Raw genomic sequence first — 24462 nt, forward strand, 5'->3', positions numbered from 1 at the left:
CGTCGTGATGTTACAATGTCCGTACACGTGACCGCTAACCTGCACCTTGTCGCCTGGTCTCACCTCCCTTTTGTTTACCTCCCTTTCATCTCACAAATCTCTTTGATCTAGTCTACAGAGCTCTTATCTACCCAAATCTTTGTCTGTCAATGTCTTGGCGAACCGTATCTCTCAGCGGACCATGGCTCGGTGGGTCACTCCCAAGACCCACACCGCAGGCCACCGGGGCAGGAGCCTGCCGTCCCGTGGCGTGTGGTTGGGCGCCTGCACTGTGCACACGCCGCACCCTTCCGATATTGTCACCAATACATTTCATAGTGACCCATTCCTTGCCATATTTAATCAATTATCTTTACGTTAAAATGTGTTCAAAATGTAAATAATATTTTTTTTATTAAATGCCTGCCCACAAGAGCCGCAGGTGACCCCTGGGCTTTACCATCGCCTCCCTAGATCTGTCGCTCCACATAAACTGGAAAGAGTATTCCTTACACGTCCCATCTGCGCTTTTGCGGCCATCTAGAACGCTCTTCTTTCCGATGTTAGGAAGCAACTGAAAACTAATTTCTTTCTAACTGCTTTTTGTGTTTAGTACGGTGCGAAATTGAACGTACATACAGAACTACATATGTCCTGGCGACCCACCCCACCCCTCACCTCATGAAGCTGGGCAAGTTGGGTGGCGACGGCGGCGCCTCGGGGTCCGTGTGGTAGCGCTGCGAGTGGCTGAAGCTGGAGCAGCGTGGCGACAGCAGCGGGTCCGCTTCGTCCGCCAGGAGGCGGCGGATGAGGCGGCCGGGCCGGGGGGAAAGGTGCGGCTCGCTCGACTCCGAACGCCAATCCCGGAACAACCGCACCGGCTCTGCCGGCACAAGGCGACAGGGGGGAAGGCACACGCATGTAGACGTGGGGTTTGGTGCCTGAACGCATCGTAGATCGTACAGAGATCATTATCCATGCTTGCCAACCAGCCCATACTGGACATGTGAAAAAGAGCTTCATGGCTCATTGGATTCCTCCAGTCTAAATAAAGATTATGATTCTGCCAATCAGCATTAGTCATTGGTGAACGCGCCTCTAGGTGTGTGACAGACGGACGGACAGACAGGTGACGCTTTTAATACGTCGGGATGTGTGCGTGTGGGAGGGAACGTGAGCAGTGGGAGACACGGGCACATGCGAGGAGGACCACAATCAAAACCCTCGCGAGCAGCTCAGCAGCCTGCTTGTGAGCTTTACTGTCTCATGCGGGCCGAAGCCCGCGGGCTAAGCAGTGTGTCGGGAGTTCCTTGTGCGCCCACCGCGCCCAGCGCACAAATAAAACACGCCGGCGTACGTACCTCCCCACTCAGTGTCTGGCGCGATGCCGGCCAGGTCCAGCAGCGGAACGTCGGTCCTGCGCGCGGTGCCGCCCACGGCCGTCTGCGAGGGTCCCCCGAGGCCCCGTTGGGGAGATGCCGATGACAGCTCTTGCTCCATGGGCACCACCTCGTTGTTGTTTTCCTCCTTCCACTACGCCAGGAGTGCGGAAAGGGGTTGTGGGGGGCAGTGAGACGTGGAACCCAGCATCCGGTCGCGCCGGCCGCTGTCCACGCGGCCACCGTGGCCATCGTTGAGAGCCCCCGGCCCTATTGCCAGCACAATCCAATGGCAGTGTTAGGTGAGGCGGCGCCCTGCTGATGAGATGCCCCCCCCCCCCCCCCGTGAACAAAAACCAGCCACGGGTTTCCCTGCTTCAACAAAACGCTTCTGGAAATCGGCGGTCAAGACATTGCATTGAATGACGGGAAGCAAAACGTTGTTGTTATTTTGGGGGAAATTAAACTGGTTCCATTTTCTGCTTCATCACCTACCTACTCACTTACTCACCTGAATATGAATTCTTTTGTCATTTTAAAACGGATTCTTGCACAATTCATTTACCATTGTAGCACCGATGTAGGTGCCGTTGTATTGCTTAAACCCATCCATAACGAGAGCAGTTCCCAACCCCACCATGCCTGAGTGTGAACGAAAGGAAGCATTTTCATGGACTTGATAATAAAAATGATTTAGTTTTTATCGAGCGGCGGCATTTATGAAACTGCAATACACGGTGCGGCATAATCCGCGACACACGGAGATGCGCGTATATATTAAGACATTTTAAACTGAGTGATTTATACGTGTGGGAGGAAGAGAGTACCCGGAGAAAACCCATGTGTACGAGGGGGCAAATCTCTATCCCAAACAGGTGGGACAGATGATATTCGTCCGCATTTTGCCGTACCGCCTTCTCCTGGCGAGCCAGCATACATGCACCTCCTCGACGCACACGGCAAGGGAGATTCACAACGCTTGTACGGTGACCCACCAACCCTCGCTGCCTCCAAAGTGCTGGATCGCAGGCCACGTGCGTAGCCACTACTGCCGCCTGGCTGTGTTAATACGGCCGGTGCCGTTCACTTACAGCTCGCTCAGAGCACACGCGCTGCTTGTAACATCATTTAACTTTCTAGTAAAGAGCCGATTGCTTCCAACGCAGTTGTGCGCAACACGCCGCTGGTACAACACGCCACTGGCACAACACGCCGCTTTTGCCACACGTTTCCGACCGCCGGCTGCGACAATCGCTGAGCAGGGGAGCTCAATGCAGAGATGCGCGAGTTTTGATCGCTCTGCTCACGCAACTGCTTTGCCCCAACTGCACAGCTCCCAAGAATGGGAGGTGCACAGTTAAGGTTGCGCGTTGAGCCACAAGAACGTCAGAGATGCGTACTAAAGAAAACATTCCTCTAAAAACAGCGGCAATCTCAACAATTCTGCCAGGTGTGATAGAGAAACATCAACCTGAAAGGAAGCCTATTTTTATAATGTTCCTGCTATTTCAAGAGCAACTTCAACCCTCGTGATACTTGGAAAGCCAAAGGGAGTTCACAACAAGTCACAAACAAACACCTCGTGAAAGAATCGACGCTTTGATTTTATACAAAGCTTATGGCCACAACCCCTAAATTGCATCTGCACAATCCATGACAGCAGCAGATGCAGTTACTTGGTGCATGCGACTGTGGTCACCCAAAACAGACCATGGAATACATAACGACTCGATGGCCGATTCACAAACACAAAGGAGGCATCGCCGCAACGATTCCCCACTCCGCTATTCCTGACGCAATAATCTGGCGCAACCGCCTCAATGTAGAATTACATCGGTTGATCTACATTAACGAGGAGACTCAATAGCAGTACAGGGAGTTTCATAACACGTCTCGTCGGTCGCTTGTCCGGTTAGACCATTGATGCACGGAGGTGGGGAAGCAGTGGATGTGCGGCAGGAATCAATGCAACTCCAGCCAGTAGGAGGCTGCGGTGCAAAACAAAGACAAAGATCCCCTGGAAAAGCCTTAACAGACTGTTGGGGCAAGTGCTGTTAGCGAGGACCTATGAAGGCCGGCACAGCACACAAGGGAGTGGGTGACCAGCACCACGCCCGGCTGCCTTTGCCTCCCCAGTGGTGATGTTTTACAAACCGTACCAGGTACTCATTTGAGGCCGAGTCGACTCAGGAGAGGCCTAGAACCGGTTCAGATAATCGTCACTGGGGTTGGCCGTGAGCAGAAATCAAACTCTGGTCGCTTTGTTCGTAGTGCAGCGTGTTAACCGCTCCACTACTGCTCCCCATGTGCCTGCCAAATACACGTAACAATGATGGGAAATTCCACTTGAACCTTTTATGAATTCTAGACTCTGAATAAATGAACAGATTTCAAAACCAGATTCCAAAGGGCCTGGAATTTAACTTTGGCCTTTTTGGTCGACTCAGCCCTTCACCTCTCCGGGGTCAATGAAGTAACACTTTGTGGGAAGGAAAAAAGTGCTCGTCCTGTAGACATACTTGTTCATGTCATACGAATGTGGAATTCTGAGGGTCAGGACTGTAAAGAGGAGATGAGAATCGGCCCGTGGTCATTTGAGCGGCAAGTTACTTTATTAAGGCCTAACAGCACAATCAGCTTATCAATGGCCACAAACGTATGACTCATTATAACCACTACAATGTGGAAAACACTAGATCTGCTTTATGACAAACACATCTCAATCTCTTGCCTGCCGAAAGCATGCGACACAGTACCCTAAGCTGCAATGCAGACACGGCCACATTTCCCCTTAATGAGTGCTTATCTGCGAGCCAACACCCAGGTCCCCGATTGGGGTGTACGCCGAAATCTGTCACGCCGATGACTACACTTCCGTCGCGACGCGGGACGCCCCTCCCCCCTCTCTACTTCTCCGGCAACGGCGCACGATTTCTCTAACGCCGTTGGTCGCCTGCCGCCAGCGTTAAGAGCGGCCGATGCCTCACCGGGGTCCCTGGAGCCGTGCCGCGGGGCGGCGGCGGGAGAGGGCTACGTTTTTGCATCGTGCCACGGCTCGGCTTGCGGCGGTTGCGGGGCGGCGGGGCGCGACTGGCCGTCAGCTGTGTGACACCACAAATAAAAAAACAAAACAAAACCCACCGTCGCAATTCCTGATCCTGAGCCAGGTTCTCTCTCTCACTAAGAAGGCAAGGGAGGAGTCTCGTTTCACTTTCGCTCACGTCTTCATGGATGTCTGACATATATATGTGTTGACACCCATATATATGTGTGTTTGAGCGAAGGCCGGGGGAGGCTCTGTGGGTCACCGGGTGAAGGAACAGCACTCGTGGGACTGGCAGGAGGGTACTACGGGTGCAGAGCAAGCGAGCAACGGAGCAACTGAGCAGCACCAATGAGTACTTAGACGAGCGAGCAAGGAACAACAGACAGCAACCGTGGCAACTACTACCAGGTAAGGCACCACTGAGCTATTACTCTTTTTATCAGAAGCGGCTTGGCCACAAATGATAGCTCAACGAACTGGCTTATAACGTGGAAATTTATAGTGGTCAAATATTCTAAACCAGTGATTCTTAACCGGAGGTGCACGCACTCTCTGAGGGTGCGAGATGCCCTAAATAGGGGTGCAAGACATGCCCGATTTATTTAGAATGTAAATAATCGAAATTCTATATTAAGAATGGTCACGTAAGTACAACTACTTTGATTCATCAAACCTATGTATTTATTAACATTATAAATTGTTTAACAGTTGAGAACCAAAGGAGGTGCAAGGCTGCAGTAAAGGTTAAGAACCACTGCTCTAAACGCATGTTGTTTCTAAATGTGGAGGGAAAAACCCGGAGTAAAATCCACGCGACCATGGGGAAAACACGCAAACTCCAAAAATACAGGCGTCAGGGTCGAACCCACAACCTCCTGTATACCAGGCGAGGCAGTTAACATCTCGTCACCGTGGCAACTAACAGTAACAACAAGAGATGTCACCGATCTGTGGCGGCCCGTGTTTATTATGATTAGGATTGTATCGTAGTGTCAAATAAACTGGTTTAATTTGTGTTCATTATTTCTTAACCAAAATTAAACAATTTTACTCAAAATGTTTCATGATGCCCATTCCCTTGCGTGTCCATTCACCCTTCCCCGAAGCCAGATATCCAAGCCTATCCTGACCTACTCACTCGCCCGTGTGTGGACACGCACCGTGTGTCGCCGCATCTTGCGAGTACCACATGACTTCACGTGTATGTGTGTTGGGAAAAATAGAGAAAGGAGGGCATAACTATGGCCGGGAAGACACGGCGCTTCATATGGAGCGACACAGCCAGGTAGCTTCCACACAGCGCTACGCAGCTGATGAAAAGGTAATGCCGCCAGACGGATTTGGGCGAGACCTCTGCTGCAAAACTAGAGCTGGCGCCGTGGTGACGTCACCGCCACTTGGTGTCGAACGGCGGTTGTTGTAATTGTTGTTGAGCAAAATACTTTCAGCTACAAGTAAAAAAAGACTTGAACGATTAATGTGTAAAAAATTGTCATTACGTGTAGTTGTGTGTACACAGGTGTGTGTACGTGTGGTTACGGAACGTCGAACAGACACTCACGAGGGGCGCTATTTCCCTCGTAGGGTCTGTCCCCCCGCACCCCCCCCCTCGCGCTCCCTCGGTGTTGTTGTGGTGTTTGTCACCATACTGACCGAGGACAGCGTCGTCGTGTTCACCATGTCGGCGAGCTCCTCTCCTTGACTCATGTTCATCTTCTTCTTCTCTTCCTCCTCTTCCCTAGCAATCGTCAACAGCAAAGCGACGACGTCACGCACGAATACAAATACACCGCGACCACCCCCGCCAGCAAGCGGGGCAGAAAAACACGCGTTGGCAAATATTAATCCAGCTTCCTCTTGACTCAGTGCGCAAGAATAGATGGAAGCCTGCTGCTGCAGCTGCGTGGTCAGCAGGGAATCGCCAAAGCATGCCGTCTACAAGGCGAGCGCCAACGATCCTCTGGACAACTTCGCAGGAATGTTAGAAACCAGAACACAGCCTAAGTGATGCTTGTATGTTATTGCGGTGACCATCAGGTTCTGGGACCTGTGCTGTAATCCCGTGACTGTAGAATTATAATTTGCACGAATCGTAGTTAATCGCTATTTACACGCAGAAAACTGCTTAAAACAGAAGTGGAATCGCCGAGTTGCTACGAGCCCGCTGTCCTTCACCGATCACCAAGTTCCCGTTGGCTTAGCGGCGCAGCTTGTGTTACCAATGCGGCTCATGAGCCAAAGCGGTATCATCGCTAGGGTCGCGGTGACCGGCACCACGGCGTCTCTTACGGTGGCAGGAGAGCGCGGCTCGCAGGCTTCCCCTCCTCCATGTCGGTCTCCGAATCCGTGGCGGATGTCCGACCGGTCCCGCATGACCCTCCCGGGCCAGCGCTCTCCATCGCCTGGAGACAGCGTCGCGTAGCGCAGGGAGGACGCCACGTTAGCAACGCCGCAGCGACCCTGGCACCGCTCGCTGCAGGGTTAATGCGTGACGCCCCATGGCGTCGTTTGTAAATACCAGGCCCTGCTACGGTGTCAGATAGTAGACGCACAGCCCTCGTGTGGAGCTACTGCTGGATGAGGGCCTCCACATGCCATGCGGGTCGTGGGGGTCCAAGGCGTGGGAGCGCAGACGTGGGAATGACAACGGTGGATTTGTTCTGCTGCCCACACAACGTGGCACCACAAGCAGACTATACAAACTAATTTATCACGGTGGTCGCCGATCCAAGCGTTATCTCGGCTCGACCCTGCTTAGCACACACACCGGGTGACAGGGTCACCGGTGGTGTCAGAATGAGCTGTGCAAAGATGTTAGCGGCCGTGCAAACAAGCGATCGAACAAGAGAGTCGGCACTAACGGAAGCAGTCTAAGTCATGGGCAGGTCAACTGGGAAGTCACCACTCGGATGCAGCAGCAGCAGCCGCGGCGGTGGCGATCCAAATCTGATCGGTGATCCCCTGGCTCAATTGCCGGTGTGGTTCTGGGCAGGATCAGCACCAGTGCAGTCGGTGCGATAAACACACGATAATTAATCTACCCATGGCTATTACCAACAAGCACGTGCATGTGCGCATGCACACGCACTTGAAATAGCTAACGTGCCCGGCGGTCAATACGACGCGAGCACAAAGTCTGCGCCCTTGATCCAGTCCCGCGTGGAAACTAATTTTCACAAACGCGCCGCGGTGTCCGGCCTCCCAGAGGGGAAGGAATTAGACCCGGGGGGCGCCACAAGTGAACCAAGGCGCGTGACAAATGCGGGAATGTCAATGTCAAGTGCACCTTCGTAACTTCATGACGGACGCGACTCTAATGACTTAATTTCTCAAAACTCTGCGTTCACAGATGCATTGCGCCCATCCAAACGCACGGGGCCCGTCGTGCTGGCCAACGCAACGCGTTCTCACGCAACGCGTTGATGTTTGCAAACAAGCTCTGCCAACCTCCTAAGGTGTTTTAGTTTTAGAACTGCATTTTCAGTAATTTATTTGTTCTTTTATGTCACAATGCAATCCTGAAAGCCACGGGCCAGGCATTAGTGAACTCTGCCCCTTTTACAAATGAACTAAAAAACAAAGCAATAAATCCTGTTAATAAAAAAGCATCCCTGTTTCATCTGGAATGCATTAAAACCTAGCGTAAGCTTATTATGGGCCGTCCTAGTGAACCCAATAATAGTGCTCGCATCTCATGTTCTTTTATGATCTACACAATAATACCGGCGCTACTCTGGTTCACACCAACTTGGAAGCACCCCAAACCTACTTCCTGTCCTTTACACCAGCTGCCACGTGTGAACCCAAGACAAAGCGTCACAACTGGTGGTCTCATCAGCCACGGCAACGGCGCCCAACAGAGCAGTGCACCGCTGTCCGAACACCGTCTCGGCCTAAACCGGGCGCTCCAAACGGGAACGCAATGGCTCTGTGATAAAACCAGCGGAACGCCGGAGGCTACGGTGACGCATGTCAACGGTCGGCATTCGGTTTCACCGCACGTTAAGATTCACCTCGCAGCACGAGCCGCTGGCATTTGGGAGTGGAAAACAAAAGTGTATTTTTAAAAGGCTGACCTCTTGCGCTGGCTGGCCGCCCCGTTTGCTGTTGGACCGCTGTCGCTTGGCTCTTAGGCCCCCCTGGTCATCCGGCGTGCCAGGCCCCGTCCCGCTCGTGGCGCCGCCGTCCCCGCGCTGCTTCTTTGGCACGTCCGACTTGGCAGCTCCGTCCGTCTGGGTGCCCGCGTTGGAGTCCTCGCAAGCGGGCATGTTCACCTTGTTGGTGTCGTCCCTGCTGTGTTGTTTTGAGAGAGCGAGTATCGGGGGGGAGGGGGGGTGAAGGGGTCACGCGGACGCACCGACAAACGGACGGATGGACAAAGTACCCAGAGACACACACGCACACAGAGGGCAGGGATGGGAAGAGTGAGACGGTGGAAAGGGGTTTAACTTTACCCAGTGCAATGAGGAGAGTAGAGGGAATCGGACAGCAAGTCAATAAGTGACGAACGAAAGGAGGGGAAAATCCAATGTAAAAATATGACGATAGATTTTGCATGTGCGTCTGGCGATTTGCACGCTGTGCTATGATCCCAGCCACCAAAGATCAATTCCAGGCCACATAAACATTCACAAGCGGGAACTGATGCTTCAACCTGTGCTGGGTCTCCCCTAGGTCATTTTAAACTAATCTTGGGCACTTGGCGTGATGGTATGACTGACGTCAGAACTCCAGAGACGAAGGTGGCTGGGCAGATAATCACCACTGGTGTTGGCAATGGCTGGAAATCGAACTTGGGACGCTGGGTATTTAGCGCAGTGCAATGCCCTCGCTCCCACAATAACTTACTCCAACACTGCAAGCAGGCGGCTTCAACGGAGGTGAGTCGGGGGCATTCATGGTGGGGGGGGGGGGGGTCTCGTGGACTCACAAGTCAGCTGCCTGCGCCCGCCCCGGGGATCTCAGCTGGCGCCGGCGTGGTCTCGACGGGGCTGCGGTCGTCGTCACAGCGTCCCAAAGGCCGCCGCTGCCCTCGTCGCCCGCGTCTGTGTCGAAGAGGTGCTGCTCCACCGTGCTGGCGATGGTTTGCTCCAGCAGGGCTCTGCGCGTGGTGGGGGAGGCACGCAAGTAGGGCCGGGGGGTTAGGGGCCGGGGGGTTAGGGGCAGGCCCCGGGCGAAGCCTCCTACCGTGCCGGCAGTCGTTCGTGGCTTTCACAGCGACGCTCAGCGTAACTGACAGGGCTCAATAAAAAAACGAGTGCTGACCAATTGCCATTAATGTTTGCGGCATGGCGAGCCAAGAAAGGTGCTCTGTGATGTGAAATGGCTCTGATAACCGCGGCCACTGAACGGGCGCGGAAGTTACACGAGGGGCAGGGCCCCCTACAGGGCCAGCTGTGACCTGGCGCCCCGCCACGGTACGCCAAATGCTTTCCGTGCAGTGTCCAAAAGGACAAGGGGTGCATTGAGTGCGAGCTCTCTACAACTACTACCACCAAACATGCGCACGCCGCATGACTGAAAATGCCCTGGCATTTATAAGCCCGCAATGTCGCAGCGTTGCTTGTGAGCAACGTTTTTCCAAGCTAAAGCCGACAAAATCCTGCCGGCAGGAATGCATGGGACACACAACGCAGTGTGGATTATGGCTACACTTCAATTCTTCGAATACAAAATGAGACGCGCAAATCACATTATTCCTCGCACCCAGAGAGAAAAAGCCACAACTCTCCACGCGTTCTAAATGGACTGGCAGCGGAATCATTGCGAAATCAAAGCGGAGGGTTTTACTCACTCAGCAGAGCTGTGCACCGGACTGGAGATGCTGTAGGCACCCGGACGCCAAACACGTCGACAGGAGCGGTGAGAACAGAGAGAGAGAGAAAAGTCACACAGAGCAAACAGGTGGCGCTGCGCAACACACGGCACCGCGCCACTACGCTGCCCGTTGTCCGAGAGTGACAGCAGACCAAAGGCTCCTGTGTGGCGGCAGTGGCAACTGGGGCGGGGACGGCATATACAGCACGACCCCATAATCCGCCGCACAAGGCTCGTAAATCGGTGCCATGTTCCGAGTAACACCGCATTCCAATTCTCGCGTGCGCAAAAACCTACACGTACGTGCACGGCGCCCACCCCGACCCCCCACTCCGCTACGGTACTGGAAACTTTTTACAATAACAAAAATAATAGCAATGACGCTGGGAGTAATACAGCAAAGGATAAATAATCAGCAGCATAAAAACAAACAAAGCCTCTTATCGGATCAGCCGCGTGGCTGGCGCGAGATGAAAAACTGCGCGCTGCTGAACGAGCGCTGCGTACGGCCATGACCAAAACACGGCGCGGCACGAGTGCCCATGGCGCCGTTGTTTACAGCAGAAGTGCTCAGCCGCTCGCGGGTACAGCGAGATGCTACAGCCGAACCGTGGCAGGCTTCTTGCATGCAACAACGTGCCTGCGACGCAATCGGCATTAGCAACATTCCGATGTGAACTTTCCACAGCGAAAAGCTGACGTGGCCGAACATGGAATGCTTTCTGCCACTTCACTCCAGCGCGAACTCCTCTCCTCGAAAACAATTGCACTGTTTATCGCTGACGGACACAATGCACTCGTTTCCTCCGCACGTCATTGTCCGTGGCCAACACGGGCGGCATCCTTAAGAGCGACAAGGCGAACCCTGCGAGGGTCATTTTGGACAAGCAAAAAATATATAAATGAATTTGTGGACGAGCAGATGGGCAGCCACGCAGACACAGATGCAGTCCAAGGGCACTGGCTGCGAATTTCCCAGACGCTTAGATTTTAGTATTGATATCGGCTGCGAGCTCCAGCGGCGATGCAGTTAAACATTAATCACGTGACGTAGCAGGGCGGGGCACAGGTAAGGGCCGTGCCCCCGGGGTGCTTGTTAATAGGCGGGGGAGGGGAAAGGCCTACTATTTAAACAAGTAATATGTAAAAAAACTTTATTTTAAACACGCTTATATGAAATGTACTAGTAATGGCAAAACTCCACGACTCCAGGAAGTGGCCCCAAAGCTTGCCATAACGTAAGGGACCGTGGCCAATTACAGCCAACGTCAGTTGACCGTGGACAATTAGACCCAAGCTGAAACATAACATATGAAAAATGTTTAAAAAATATGTTTTTTTATGATAGAATATAGTATTGTCATCACTATGACATAAGTATACCAAGTTTGCAGTCGATACCACATTGGGAAGTGGGTTAAAATTGAGTTACAAGATTTGAGGATACAATAACGACAACAATAAATGACAACAACGACTACAACAACAGACAGAGCGAGTTAATAAAAAGCGTGTAAAATAGAGTTACGCTCAATCCACAGTTGGGTGCGACGGGGCTCGCTCTGCAGAGGAGTGCAGAGCGAGCGCAGAGCGGGCAGAGTGAGCAGAGGGCGCAACATGATTCAAAGCGATTGCTTGTGGATAACATTTTAAACTTGCGGGTGAGTGAGTGAGCTGGTCCACTGGCAGAGCGTCCCAACTTGTCGGGGGAATTGAACAGTGCTAATGAACACGCGCACGTGCAGAAACATGCGGACGTACGTGCACACGGACGCACGCGGGGTGCGCGTGCTCGTGGCCATGCACACACACAAATGTGGCAATTGCGCAAGTATGTGCAGAAAAGTATTTTTTTTATATATACACACCGAATCTATCCATTGCCAATGTTCCCCAAAAACGATACAGATCTGGGCGTTGGTCTGGGCAAGCTGCAAGCTGTGCGGGGAGTTTTGCTGCCAACAATTCAGGAGCTCTGTCGGCTGTTTCAAGATTGGTGATGGACCGGCAGAATACTTGCAGGAGCTGCCAATATTTTTAAATATATACAGCAGCGTCATTAATGCAAACTTCATTGCTCACAATTGTCAAAGAACCACAGAAAACCAGAAAGGCAGCAGCCAGGCGGTGGGTGAGCCGGGGCTCTCAACAACTGCCCAAGCTCTCCAGTTTCCTTAATATTAAGATGCTTTCAGCCAATTGATGAATGCTTAAACACATTTAGTTTGTTCGGATTAAATCTGGGGCCGATGATAAAGTGCACTACGCTTTGCAGAGTAGTGCAACATACGCACAATCTATTAAGCACACACGTAAGCAAAGAACATGCTTGTTTCGCAAGATGAAAAACACCATGAATAGTGGTGCCGGAAAACCCAAGATTAAACATTTACAAGATGTAGGGAAATGAGGTTTGAGGAAGCAACGGTGTTACAACGCTGATCGCTACAGCATCTTTGTTTTGCAATCCGCACCCGGGGTGGCGCGGTGGCGTAGTGGTTAGCACGCTGCACAACAACAGCGGCAGCCCGAGTTCCATTCCCAGTCACGGTTGACATCAGTGGCAAGCGAATATATGAATAAAAACTGGTCTCGGCGTGGTGAATTATAGTCATAAGCGAAATGTCCCCGGGAAGGCCTTCATCCAGAAGTTTACTGTTCTTATCTAAGAACTTCAGTGTGCGCTCCGCAGTCCACAGCTCGTTTCAAAAGGGGGCTCCAATCCAGACCATGCTTAGGCTGCTGTGATATTCTTTTGTATCTTATCTCATTCTGCCCATGCACATACAGATTCATTTGGATATATTTTTTGCCCCAGTATCCCTTGCGTTCGCCTATACGTACTCAATATGTACGTAAAGGTCACTTTTAATAAGGTGAAACAGCCAGGACCACGTCATTACGTTGACACACTTCCCGCACTTGTTTTCCCCAATTAAAAACACAAGTGTGACCTTAACCGGATGATGAAGTAGGCCGGAAAATCATGGCAGCATTGCTTTCAAGTTTTTCAACAGAGTTAATTACATCCGCAATGTATTTATTCATTTGGTTTGACCTAAACACACAAAGAAAAGATCCCCCAAACAGTCGAATCGTTGGGGGCAGTGTTGTTAGCAACAACTGTAAAGTCTGGTAAGAGACACAAGAGATTGGTGTTGGTAAGCACCACGCCAGGCCCCCTTTGTCTCCCAAATGCCGATGTTTACACACCGCAACAAATACTCATTTAAGGCTAAATCGACCTATGGGAGGCAGCGCACGACCCGGTTCCAGTATATGCTGTGGCTGGGAATCGGACTCGGACCGCTGGATTGGTAGCGCAGCGTGCTAACCAGTACTCCAATGTTCCCCACGCGTCTAAACAAAAATGCGCACAAGTTCCCCTTCCTTGTTTGTGACATCCCCGATAGGGTCCAGTAGGGGCAGGGGTTTAAACTTCCTGGCAAAAACACTGTGGATCGGTAACATGATATCCATTCTGCATGGCGATGTCCAGTGTGGCACCAGCTGGTGAAGAACATCTCCACGAATAATCCTAATCGCAGTAACAACAATAATAGTACTACAGTCTGTTCTCCTATAACGCGTGTTTTCATAACGCGAATTGGATCGAACGCGATGAATGTGTTAAGGGAACACTTTTATAATACGGATGTGAATTGGATATAACGCGATTGAGTGACGGAACTACGTTGCGCAAGTAGGAATAAGCGGTCATACGGCTGCCTCGGCGTAGCATTACACAAGGCGGGATGCTGCTGGATGCTTTTAGATGCTACCCACGCTCCTCAGTCTTTGTTCAGCCTGAGTATGCATCTCGCGTGTTATCGTGGACTGTGCTTTACCCTATATTGTAGATTATTTATTATAATGCGATTTTTTCCTACCACGGTGTTCTTCAGGAACGCAACTAGCGTGTTATAGGAAAACAGACTGTACTACAGATTACGACTTTGCACTTTTGTAGTGGTGAGCAGCGGCACGCGTGTGGGGGTCATGCCAAACTCTCACCTGCAGAAGCACGGGGAGTCCGGTCGGTCATCCTCTTGCAGGCTGCAACACACACGTCAGAGTACGTCAACGTACGTTATAGTTGAATTATGAATTGATAAAGAGTTATAATGAGTTTCTGGGTGCCAGGGATCGGGACAGAGTTGGTTTGTACCTCAACCGAAGTGTAGGTCACGTGTGTATGAACAATACTATTACATATGAAATGTTAAACTAACGTTTTGACTATTTTAACAACTGACTTTCCAAATGAAACTCAGTGGTGCCAGTGCTATGGAGACAACATACGGTAAATTTTGATAAAATGTGTTCACCGAATTGGCAATGACGTTGTAAAATATTTACTCTGTGATGCAAAACTGCAGCGCGAACGCGGCACTCTCTCTCTGGCTGCCACCGCGAGGCGAGACGATGACACGAGCGCACCGACCGCCGCTCTACAGTGCGCCCACCTGCTGAAGGGCTCCGTGTCGCTGTGCGATGAATCCATGTCCTCTCCATTCGCCGCCGTGCGTGATGGCGCCATGCCACGCCCGCTCTCCTTCCCGACGGTTCGGGCGCAGTGTGGCTCTGTTGCGCCGTGCCTCACCGCCTCCTCCTCCTCCGGTGACGCGCCCTCCGAGTCGTGATGACCGTGGGGCTCGAACGCAGGTGGCGGGGGCCAGCGGCGGTCCGTGGGGCAGGCGCGCGGCGACGATAGCGGCGGCGGTGACGATGACGACGCTGGCGGCGGGGACATGGGGGGGTCCCGGCGAGCGGAGCTGGGACACGGAGCTCCGTCCGGACTCTCGGGCCGTGCCTCGGAGCTCGACGAGGAGGCCTCCTCCGCTACGCGGATCGCGCGGTTCCTCTGCGCGCACACATGTGTGCGTGCGCGTGGACACATGGACACACGCGACGGGGAGACCAACGGCGGTGAAATGCGGGGAGAGTAAAAACTGCACGGGCATAATCCATGCAACGCTTGCACGGGGGGGGGGGGGGGGCGGCTGCTGCACTGGAGCCCCTGGCTAGTGCGGCTTAGATCCTCGATTCTAATCCAGGCAGGCAAGTGAGATGATATCGGATTCTCCGGGGCAGACAGTTTGACGGTGCCAACCTGGCAAAGTAATGCCCACATGCAGGATGCTGCATTGCCATTCAATGTTGGGTAAGGAAGGTCATATTTAGGAGGCGTTGTAGTTGAATGGCAACATCTTTGAGAGTTATTTTGAGACGTGAAGCTCTCCCCACTCTGGGAGCTCTGAAAGGAAACTATTGGTATGTTATTGTGCACATTTGAATTCACAATAAAAGTCAAATTACGTTGCGAGATGAATGTTAAGACTTTCCTTCTCAAAGACTAAAACTCTCAAGGACACAGTGAAAAGTATATGCCTTATACAATAATAATGTTACTTATTTATTTCTGTAGGCCGATTCTCACGATGATTTTCAGAAGGATCCTGCATGGGGATGTTTGGCCAATTTCATTCAAAGGTGTTTGGCCTCATGTTGGAGTAGACCGGAGTACACAGAGAAAAACCCACACCACACACAGGGGAGGATTACACTCCAAGTTCCACAAAGATGCATTAAATAACCCACGTGCCGTGTTAACACCTCCTGGCCACCACGCAGTGCAGAGGCTTCTGGGAGTTTCACAAATCTCGTGTGCATTCGTGAGCGGTCACACGCGTACGGTGGTGAGATGATAACTACCTCCCCTGATATACAGGAGGTCGTGGGTTCGATCCTGACCCTGACGCCTCTATATATATATGCAGTTTGCTTGTTCTCCCCGTGGTCGCATAGACTTTTCTCCGGGTGCTCTGGTTTTTCCCTCCACATTTAGAATCAACTTGCATTTCAGAGATTTGGCTGCTATAAGTTTCCATGCGATAAGCCACTTCATTGAGCTATTATTTGTTGCCAGGTCACTTCTGAAAAAGAGCTATACAGCTCGGTGGGCCTCACCTGGTGAAATAAAAATAGCAATAGTAGTTTTAGTACAGTGACACCCGCATCCCCCGCGCGGCTTAGCTAACGAGGCCCAGATAACGAGGCTCGTGCCATACTCGAGGCGCATCGCCCCGAGTGACCGTCAGCGCAGGAGGAGGGAGCGGCAGCTCACGCCCTAAGCCTCTTACGCAAGAAGGAATAGCGGGGGGGGGGGGGTGGCTCTGACCGCCGCCACCACACGCCGTCCCTTCGCCACGAGTCCCACGTGCCCCCCCCAAGGACGCACCTTCTTCTTGCGAGTGGTGGCCGCCACTGTGGCATAGCTCGCTTCTCCATTTAGCCGGCCGGCCGGCGGCGGGTTCTGCGTTCCGTCGTTTGCTGCTTCCTCGGCGCTGGTTGAAGCGGCCGCCTCCTGCAGCTCCTGCGATGGCAGCAGCAGGACAAACGCGCCCACTGTTATGCATGGTGCGGAGCAGATGTCCAATACAGAATCGTCTCTGAATACAAAAACTAGATTTTTGGTACTTCCGATGAACTCCATCGCTACCTTACCCGGAGCGTGTCAGTGACCGCCATACGAACAAACACACCTCACAGCAACAGAGTGGAATACAAAAATAGGGTTTTCCCTTTTTTTTCTGTCAACAAAACTGAAACCTTGTTACGAGGAATCATGTTACTGCATTAACCACAATACTTGTGGTCAGAATGCAAAACAAATCATACTCTGATAACATATGCATTGTCCTTGAAACTGATTGGTCTACACCAGAGACATCTTTCTTTTGAGCCTAGTCTCAAACGGTCTTCGACCACAGGACGCCAACAGGCGTACTTTCAGTTTCAAGGACAATGCATATATTATCAGAGTATGATTTTTTTTGCATTCTGACCACAAGTATAGTGGTTAATGCAGATTCCTCGTAAAAGGTTTCAGTTTTGCTGCCAGAAAAAAGGGGAAAAACCTATTCTTATATTTTGGAACTGGCAAAGGAGGTCTCATGATGAAACAAAATAGAATGTTTGATCGTGAGAGGCCACAGGAGCTGTTTAAATGAATCATTTTTTCTGGACAGATGACAGTGGTAGAAGGGCACAGCTCACAATGGGAAGGTTGCGTGTTCAAATCCTGGTTGTAGAGGTCCGTAAATGAGAACCACTAAGTGGGAGGCCAACATTCGTGATCAAATACATTATCTCACCCCCGTCATGTGAATATGGAAATCCCATTACTTTTTTTACCGGAGTAAAAAAATAAATATTTGTTTGTACATTATCTTAACCATCTTGCTGACAACTAAATAACCCAAGAGAGTATTTTTGACTGTTGATTTAATCTAAGGGTTACCGCTCAGAACGGGAGAGCGAAACAAGAGCACGGCACTCAGCGCCAAGTGGGACGGAATTTTGCCATGCGAGCCAAACTGTACAAACATCCACGTGCGTGTGATTAACACATTAATAATGTGGTATGTTTAGAATTTCAACTTGTAACGCGTTACACAGTATTCGCTTGCTCTCGCATAGCGAGAGAACAACTCGGAGGCACGAGGAAGAACCACAGACGAGCGGGAAGTCAGCAGCCACGCAATGAGCCGGCGTTAAAATTTGCCTAAGCTCTACGGTCCTCTATATATTAAAATGTTATCAGCCAATTAATGAGTGTTACATGTGGGAGGAAACCAGACAACCCTGAGAAAACCTGTGTGTGCGAGGGGGAAACACTCTATCCCCATACAGACGGAAAGCGTGAAGTCTACGTTATTGCTGGACTGCTTTCTCTTGGCGAGCCAGGGTATGATGGCACCTCGATGCCCGCAGGGAGTTTCACAACATTTGTGCGATCCACCAACCCTCGCCTTCAAAGTGCTGGAATAGAGGCCATGTGCATAACCACTGCCAGATGAAGCCAAAGATGAATGGCAACATGAAATACTGAATGATCGTAACACAATAATAGGTTTTTCCCCTTTTTTCTGGCAACAAAATAGGTGTTAAGATGTTAAAACACCAAACTGATACCTTTTACAAGGAATAATGTCTGCATTAAGGCGTAAAGCTGTACGCCTTTTGGCGTCCTCTTGTCTAACACCGTTTGAGACGAGGCTCAAAAGAAAGCTGTCTCTGGTGTGGACCAATCAGTTTCAAAGACAATGCATATATTTCGATTTAAAGCTTTCGTGACTGCAGGGATTCATCTTCTTGGTTCTTTCGGTAAAGTCACGTAGAAGGGAAGTAATAAAATAATAAAAATAAAACATAATAAAACAATTCTCACGACGTTTCGGCCACAACGCAAGCAGCCATCCTCAGGCGAAGGTACCTTCTTCGCCTGAGGATGGCTGCTTGCGTTGTGGCCGAAACGTCGTGAGAATTGTTTTATTATGTTTTATTTTTATTATTTTATTACTTCCCTTCTACGTGACTTTACCGAAAGAACCAAGAAGAAAAATGCATATATTATTAGAGTATGTTTTTTGTTTGCATTCTGACCACAAGCATTGTGGTTAATGCAGACATGATTCCTTGTAAAAGGTTTAAGTTTGGTGTTTTAACATCGTAACACCAGTTTTGTTGCAAATAAAAAGGGGAAAACCTATTATCATATTTTGGTACTGGCAAAGGAGGTCCCATGATGATCGTAATACAAATTGATGAACGATAGCGCGAGCGACCGAGTTATGAAATACTCGTTTTAATCGACAACAAAAACATGTACAGGCAAGCCTCTAGTAGGATTGCTTAAAATGATGGTCAGGGACTCTTAGTGTGCGCCTATTAAGGATGGCATGTGCACGTGTGGTGGTGGTGTGCCAGTGGCATGCCTGGCCCACCTAATACTGATGTAAAGCCTTAACAGACTGTTTGGGCAAGCGCTGTTTGCGAGCACCTATGAAGGCAAGCATGGCACACGAGGGGGTGGATGGTTAAAAATACGCCGGGCTGACTTTGTCACCCCCGCCGCGATGTTTACACACCACACCAGGTACTCATTTGAGGCCGAGTCGACCGAGGGGAGGCCCATGACCGGTTGAGATAATCGTCACTGGTGTTGCCCGTGAGTGGGAATAAAACTCGGGTCGCCAAGTTCATTGCGCAGCGCGCCAACCGCTGCACTACCACTCCCCACAGCATCTTTAACTCACACACACTCTGACCTGCACGAGGATGACGTGTGCGTGCCGAGGACTGTCTTCCTGGAAGATGGAGAGGAAGTCGATGATGAACCTCGCCGTGACTCGGTTCACCACCTGCTGCTCCGCAATGCCCTCAATTCCAGGAGAGACACTGTGAAGTGCACAGACACAGAGACACAGTGAGACAGAGAGAGAAAGAGCGGTCATTGGCGAGGGGAAGGGAGCGCACTAAAAAAATGTAAAACCAAATTAATTGAAAAACAAAGTCAAAAAGCCTCTGTGCAGCCTACACAATCTGTTGGGGCAGGTGTTGTTACCGAGCAGCAGCACCTATGAAGGCTGGTATGGCACACGAGGGTATGGTTTGGCCAGCTCCACGCAACCAGTTTTCCACACAAAGACAAAGATCCCCCGTATAGCCTGAACAGACTGTTAGGGCAAGTGTTGTTAGCGAGTAGCACCTCTGAAGATCGGCACGACACACGAGGGGGTGGGTGGCCAGGACCACGCCCGGCCACCTTTGTCTCCCCAGTGGCGATGTTTCCACACTGCATCAGGTACTCATTTGAGGCTAAGCTGACCTAGCAGAGGCCCAGGACCAGTTCAGATAATCGTCACTGGTGTTAGCCGTGAACGGAAATCGAACTCGGGTCGCCATGTTCGTAGCGCAGCATGCTAACCGCTACACGACTGCTCCCCGTGCACACACACAGACTGACGCACTCCACCGACCGTGCACAACGACACTCGAGCGCGCATATACACTGCGGGAAAAAAAAGAACGGCGCTCACCGGAAAAAGTTGGGGCCGAAAACGGTGCCAAGGTTTTGCGGCGACATGAGGTTGACCTCCTGGTGCTGGGCCACGCGCACCAGGAAGGAGCACAGGTAGAGCAGCAGCGCATGGTTCTCGCCCGGCAGCTGAGCCAGCAGCAGCCGCAGCGACTCAGCGAGCCGCATTTCATCCCCGGCGCTGTCTGCAGGGCGCAAGTGGCACGCAGCGGTGAGAGAGGGAGGGCGCCGTGCGTTCAATTGCGATGGGATACGATGGCACGGAAGAAGTGTAATAAAGGACTCTTTCTCAGTGTTGATCTCCGTTGTCCTTTATTTGGGTTCGTAGAATCTCACTCACACGGCGTCCTCGCTCAGGCCCACGTCTCCTCCGACGATCACTCCACAGCCACTCTGCTGCTCCGTTCTGTAGCCTCACTGCTGCCCCACCCTGCAGCCCCACTGCTGCTCCGCTCTGCAGCTTCACTACTGCTCCGCTCTGCAGCTAGCCTTCCACAGCCCGCTAGCCCTCTGTGTCCTGACACCGATGGCTGACGGTGCCGACGTCTCCCGATGCGTGGCGATCGCGCCACTCTCCCTGTACTGCCCAGCGTGGCCTCCTCCCGTTTCACTTTGTCTCAACTCCCCGAACCCCTTCAGGTTCTCCCCCTAAATCCTCTCCCCCACGTGACCCTAACTCCTCCCTCTCCTCACGTGACCCAGACTCCGCCCCCCCTCAATCCTTGCTCGCATTACAGAAGGGTGCTGGAGACATGGACCTGACCCTTGGGCAGAGAACTTAAGAAAGCAGCACATTGAGGTGACCCCGTGGCTCAGAAAGATCACAGCGCTAAACCGGAACTGCCGTGACCCTGGGTTGAAATGCAGGCGGTTGCACAGGATTAAACCGGAGTCTCCATGAGAAGCGGAGTTGACGGTCTCAGTCCGACCACCAATGACCACACACAAAAAAACCCGTTACACGTTAAACTGGTTCTTTACCAGCTCCGAGAATTAAAAATATCAGTTGGACTGTCATACAACAAACATTACTCTTATAGAGCAGAGCGGGTGGGAAAGTGCCACCTTCTACTGTCTGGTAGCTCTGAAACATCCGCTTCTATGGGCCACCCACTAACACGAAGGGTCGCACTGCTCTGCGGGAGCTGCAAATTAATTCTTAGTCTCGCAATGCGATGCCGATAGCAACAATCGGGATAAATTTGGGGGAATATGACAACAAAGCGAGAATAAGCAGAGTGTTACTGCGGGGATGGATGTGGTCTCATCGTGTACAATAAATATGAAAAATCCCCTGTGTTCAGCCATTAACAGACTGTTGGTGCAAGTGCTGTTAGCGAGCACCTATGAAAGCCAACACGGCACACGAAGGAGGTGCTTGGTTTACACCATGCCTGGCCGCCTTTGTCTCCCGAGTGCCGATGTTTACACAGTGCATCAGGTACTCATTTGAGGCTGAGTCTTCTTATGGGAGGCTCAGGACCAGTTCATAAATTTGTCACCGATTTTAGTCACGAGCAGGAATAAAACTCGGATCGCCCGATTTCTAGCACAGCGCGCTAACCACTGCACCACCGTTCCCCACCCCACGTATCAGCTCACGCGCACACACACACCGACCTCGGTATGCCTGTAGGAAGCTGGGCAGCAGGCTGGCCGGCACAACGCCATCAGGCAGCTCCCTGAGGAACAGCTTGAGCAGCCCGGCTACGGACGACACGTCCGCCTGGCCCCGCCACGCCTCGGGCACCTCCACCGCATCACCGCCTTCGTCGCCGTCGGCGCCGGTGACACCGCCATCCCGGTCACTCATCACCTCCGCCTCCCAGGCCTGCCTGAGCCGCTCCACGGCACGCACGCTGCCACTCACCCGGAAGAGGCCTTCCGACTCCAGGCCTGTGCGGACAGCGACACAGCAGTGTCATTAGCACCGGCGGCAGCAGCAGCATCGGCAAGATTATCTGCAGCAGCGGTAGCATCAGTAGCAGCGGCAGCAAAAATATCAGCAGTCATATCATCAGCGGCAGTAGCTTCAACCGTAGCAGCATCATCACCACTAGCAGCAGCAGCGTCATCAGCAGCATGACTTTAGTAATGTTCATATAAAATGTATTTACAAGTGAAATTTTATACTATTTTTATTTCATCAGGTAAGGCCCACTGAGCTATATAGCTCTTTTTTAGAAGCGACCTGTATACAAATGATAGCTCAACAAAGTGGCTTATTATGTGGAAATTTATAGCAGCAAATATTTTTAAAATGTTCCTAAATGTGGAGGGAAAAATCAGAGGACCCAGAGAAAAAAACCACACGACCACAGGGAAAACATGCAATCTCCAAATGTACAGGTGTCCGGGTTGGGATCGACACCACAATCTCCTGCATACCAGGCGGGGGGTAGTAAACATCTTGCCACCGTGGCGCCCAAGCAAGTGGACAGTGTCACCATTATAATTCACAGATCCTAGTCAACCCACAGCTGGAGAGAATAATTCCATTGCCACGTTGGTCAAGAGAGTTGTTTGACCATACCTGGTTAATGTGGGTTGGTCAAGTGGCGGGGAGCCAGAACATCTCAAATATCACTCGCCACTCGTGTTATCCGTGACCAAAAATAAAACTCGGGGTTGCCGGGTTCACGGCTCCGCGTGCTCCGCATCCTATGCCACTGCTATGCCAAGAAATAGCAACAGTTCCGATACTCGACATTTGTATCAGCAGGAGCAGCAGTCGTAGTCAATAGTGCAGTGGTAGCCATCAATAGATGGCTTATATTACGGTCCAACCAGCCACTGAATACAGGGGCTGCAATGAAAACAAAACTGCGCTGGAGTCACAAACGAAGCGCTTATTAAAGCGCGTGGCGGGCGACGTTACATAAACGTGAGGACGTTAGGCCTCACAGAGTGCAGAGCCTCCCGCGGTGAGTGGAATTTTCCAAAAAATTGACAGTGCCCTCCTTGGCTGGTTCACGTTCTTCCATTTTCATTATAAAAAATGGTTTGCAAAACAATGTTCAATTGACACATTGCAAGGGAAAGTGCCTGGCTGTTTTCGGTTCGTGCAACATTTACTAAATGGCACTGATTTTCCTCGCGATAAACTTTTAATAAAAATGTCCAGAAATGTTTACTGGAGAAACAAATCACGGCTCTGCGAAAAACCAGCCATGTACAGTTTTCAAATCCGTGGAAACATGGGCTGCCTCGCAACGGAAGCGCGGTTTGGCGGAAGCGGTTTGGCAGATGCCGACCTTTTGTCGACAGGTGATTTGAATTTCCTGGTTCAGGCCCAGGTAATTTTCCACAAATTAGCGGTCAAGCTGGTGAGGTTATTTTCGCTTTTCATAATAAAGGTTGATTTGGTTTAGATCGCGAAAATATAAATGTGTCGTTAATGCACCACCACTCGACACAGCCAATTAGTAAGGTTTGTTACGTAAACAAAACGTGCTAATTAGTTCCTACTTCAGCACACCTGTGTGTTGAAGAGTAAACCCACAACATTTACAATTTTGAATACAATGTTTTACTGGTGATTATAACCAGCTTAATCAGGCGATTTGCCAGAATTGCTTAGAAGTATTCCTGTCTACCAGTCTTAAACAATTCAGTTTCTTTTATTTCCTAAAATCGGACAACTCCAATTTACCCCGTCACGCCACGGGCTGTTCCGCATCCGGGTAATGTGCGGCCAGGCAGAGAGAGGGGTGCGATCATGCGCTGGCAATCCCACGAAGGCTGTAGAGTGGCCAATTTCGCACGACCGCATTCGCTCTTAAACTCGAGTCCCCTGCAGTTGCTCCCAGCACTGTGTTAGGAACCTATATTTACACTCTCATCAAAACGTCAAGTATCCCCCCAACCTTGCAGTTGTCTTAAAAAAAGGCTCCTATTGTGTAGAAGACGTCCCCAAGCTGCGTCTCGGTGCTGGCTAATACAAGTTGTGAAGCTTTGCCAATGAGACGAGAGACTTTGAAGTGCCTTGAAGGCATGCCACGTTCAGAACTCTAGAGAACAAGAGAGACCCGGGTCAACGAAATGACGATACGGCACGATGGTGACGTATTAAACGGCCATTGAGTGCTATTATCACGGAGCTCCTGACAGTCAATAAGAATTAAAATTATAATTTACACTTCAAAGGCACCTGTCACCCGGTTGCGGTCACAAGGCACAGTACAGAGCTCAAAACACAAACAAAATGTAAGAAGATAAATAAACCCAGTAAAAACCTAATCGGAGCACGCCTAGTGATAATACACTCCACGAAGCACAACAAACACCCCACAGTTAAAACGTATGAAGCAAGTGAAGAGACTATGAGAACAGACGAGCCTTAAAATGAGACTTGAATA

At 51.0% G+C, this 24462-nt stretch overlaps 1 protein-coding gene across 7 annotated transcripts in view; it reads right to left on the reverse strand.

Annotated features, from left to right (window-relative positions):
- Positions 1-24462, reverse strand: part of LOC144732200 (protein FAM13A-like) — a 64033-nt gene that overhangs the window by 10903 nt on the left and 28668 nt on the right. For 5 of the 7 annotated variants that reach the window (XM_078613573.1, XM_078613577.1, XM_078613572.1 and 2 more), the window contains 14 exons: positions 21725-22000; positions 20106-20289; positions 19335-19464; positions 16463-16597; positions 14688-15085; positions 14236-14277; positions 10199-10228; positions 9335-9505; positions 8481-8697; positions 6694-6806; positions 6058-6142; positions 4346-4459; positions 1341-1512; positions 658-862 (listed from right to left, as the gene is read on the reverse strand). In XM_078613573.1, the coding sequence (XP_078469699.1) occupies positions 658-862; positions 1341-1512; positions 4346-4459; positions 6058-6142; positions 6694-6806; positions 8481-8697; positions 9335-9505; positions 10199-10228; positions 14236-14277; positions 14688-15085; positions 16463-16597; positions 19335-19464; positions 20106-20289; positions 21725-22000 (2272 nt within the window). The remainder of the gene's footprint in view (positions 1-657; positions 863-1340; positions 1513-4345; positions 4460-6057; positions 6143-6693; positions 6807-8480; positions 8698-9334; positions 9506-10198; positions 10229-14235; positions 14278-14687; positions 15086-16462; positions 16598-19334; positions 19465-20105; positions 20290-21724; positions 22001-24462) is intronic. The other 2 variants (XM_078613574.1, XM_078613579.1) reach the window with 2 other exon arrangements.

The sequence above is a fragment of the Lampetra planeri genome, chromosome 41 (genome assembly GCF_965212315.1).
Source record: "Lampetra planeri chromosome 41, kcLamPlan1.2.h2, whole genome shotgun sequence".
NCBI classification, from domain to species: Eukaryota; Metazoa; Chordata; class Hyperoartia; order Petromyzontiformes; family Petromyzontidae; genus Lampetra; species Lampetra planeri.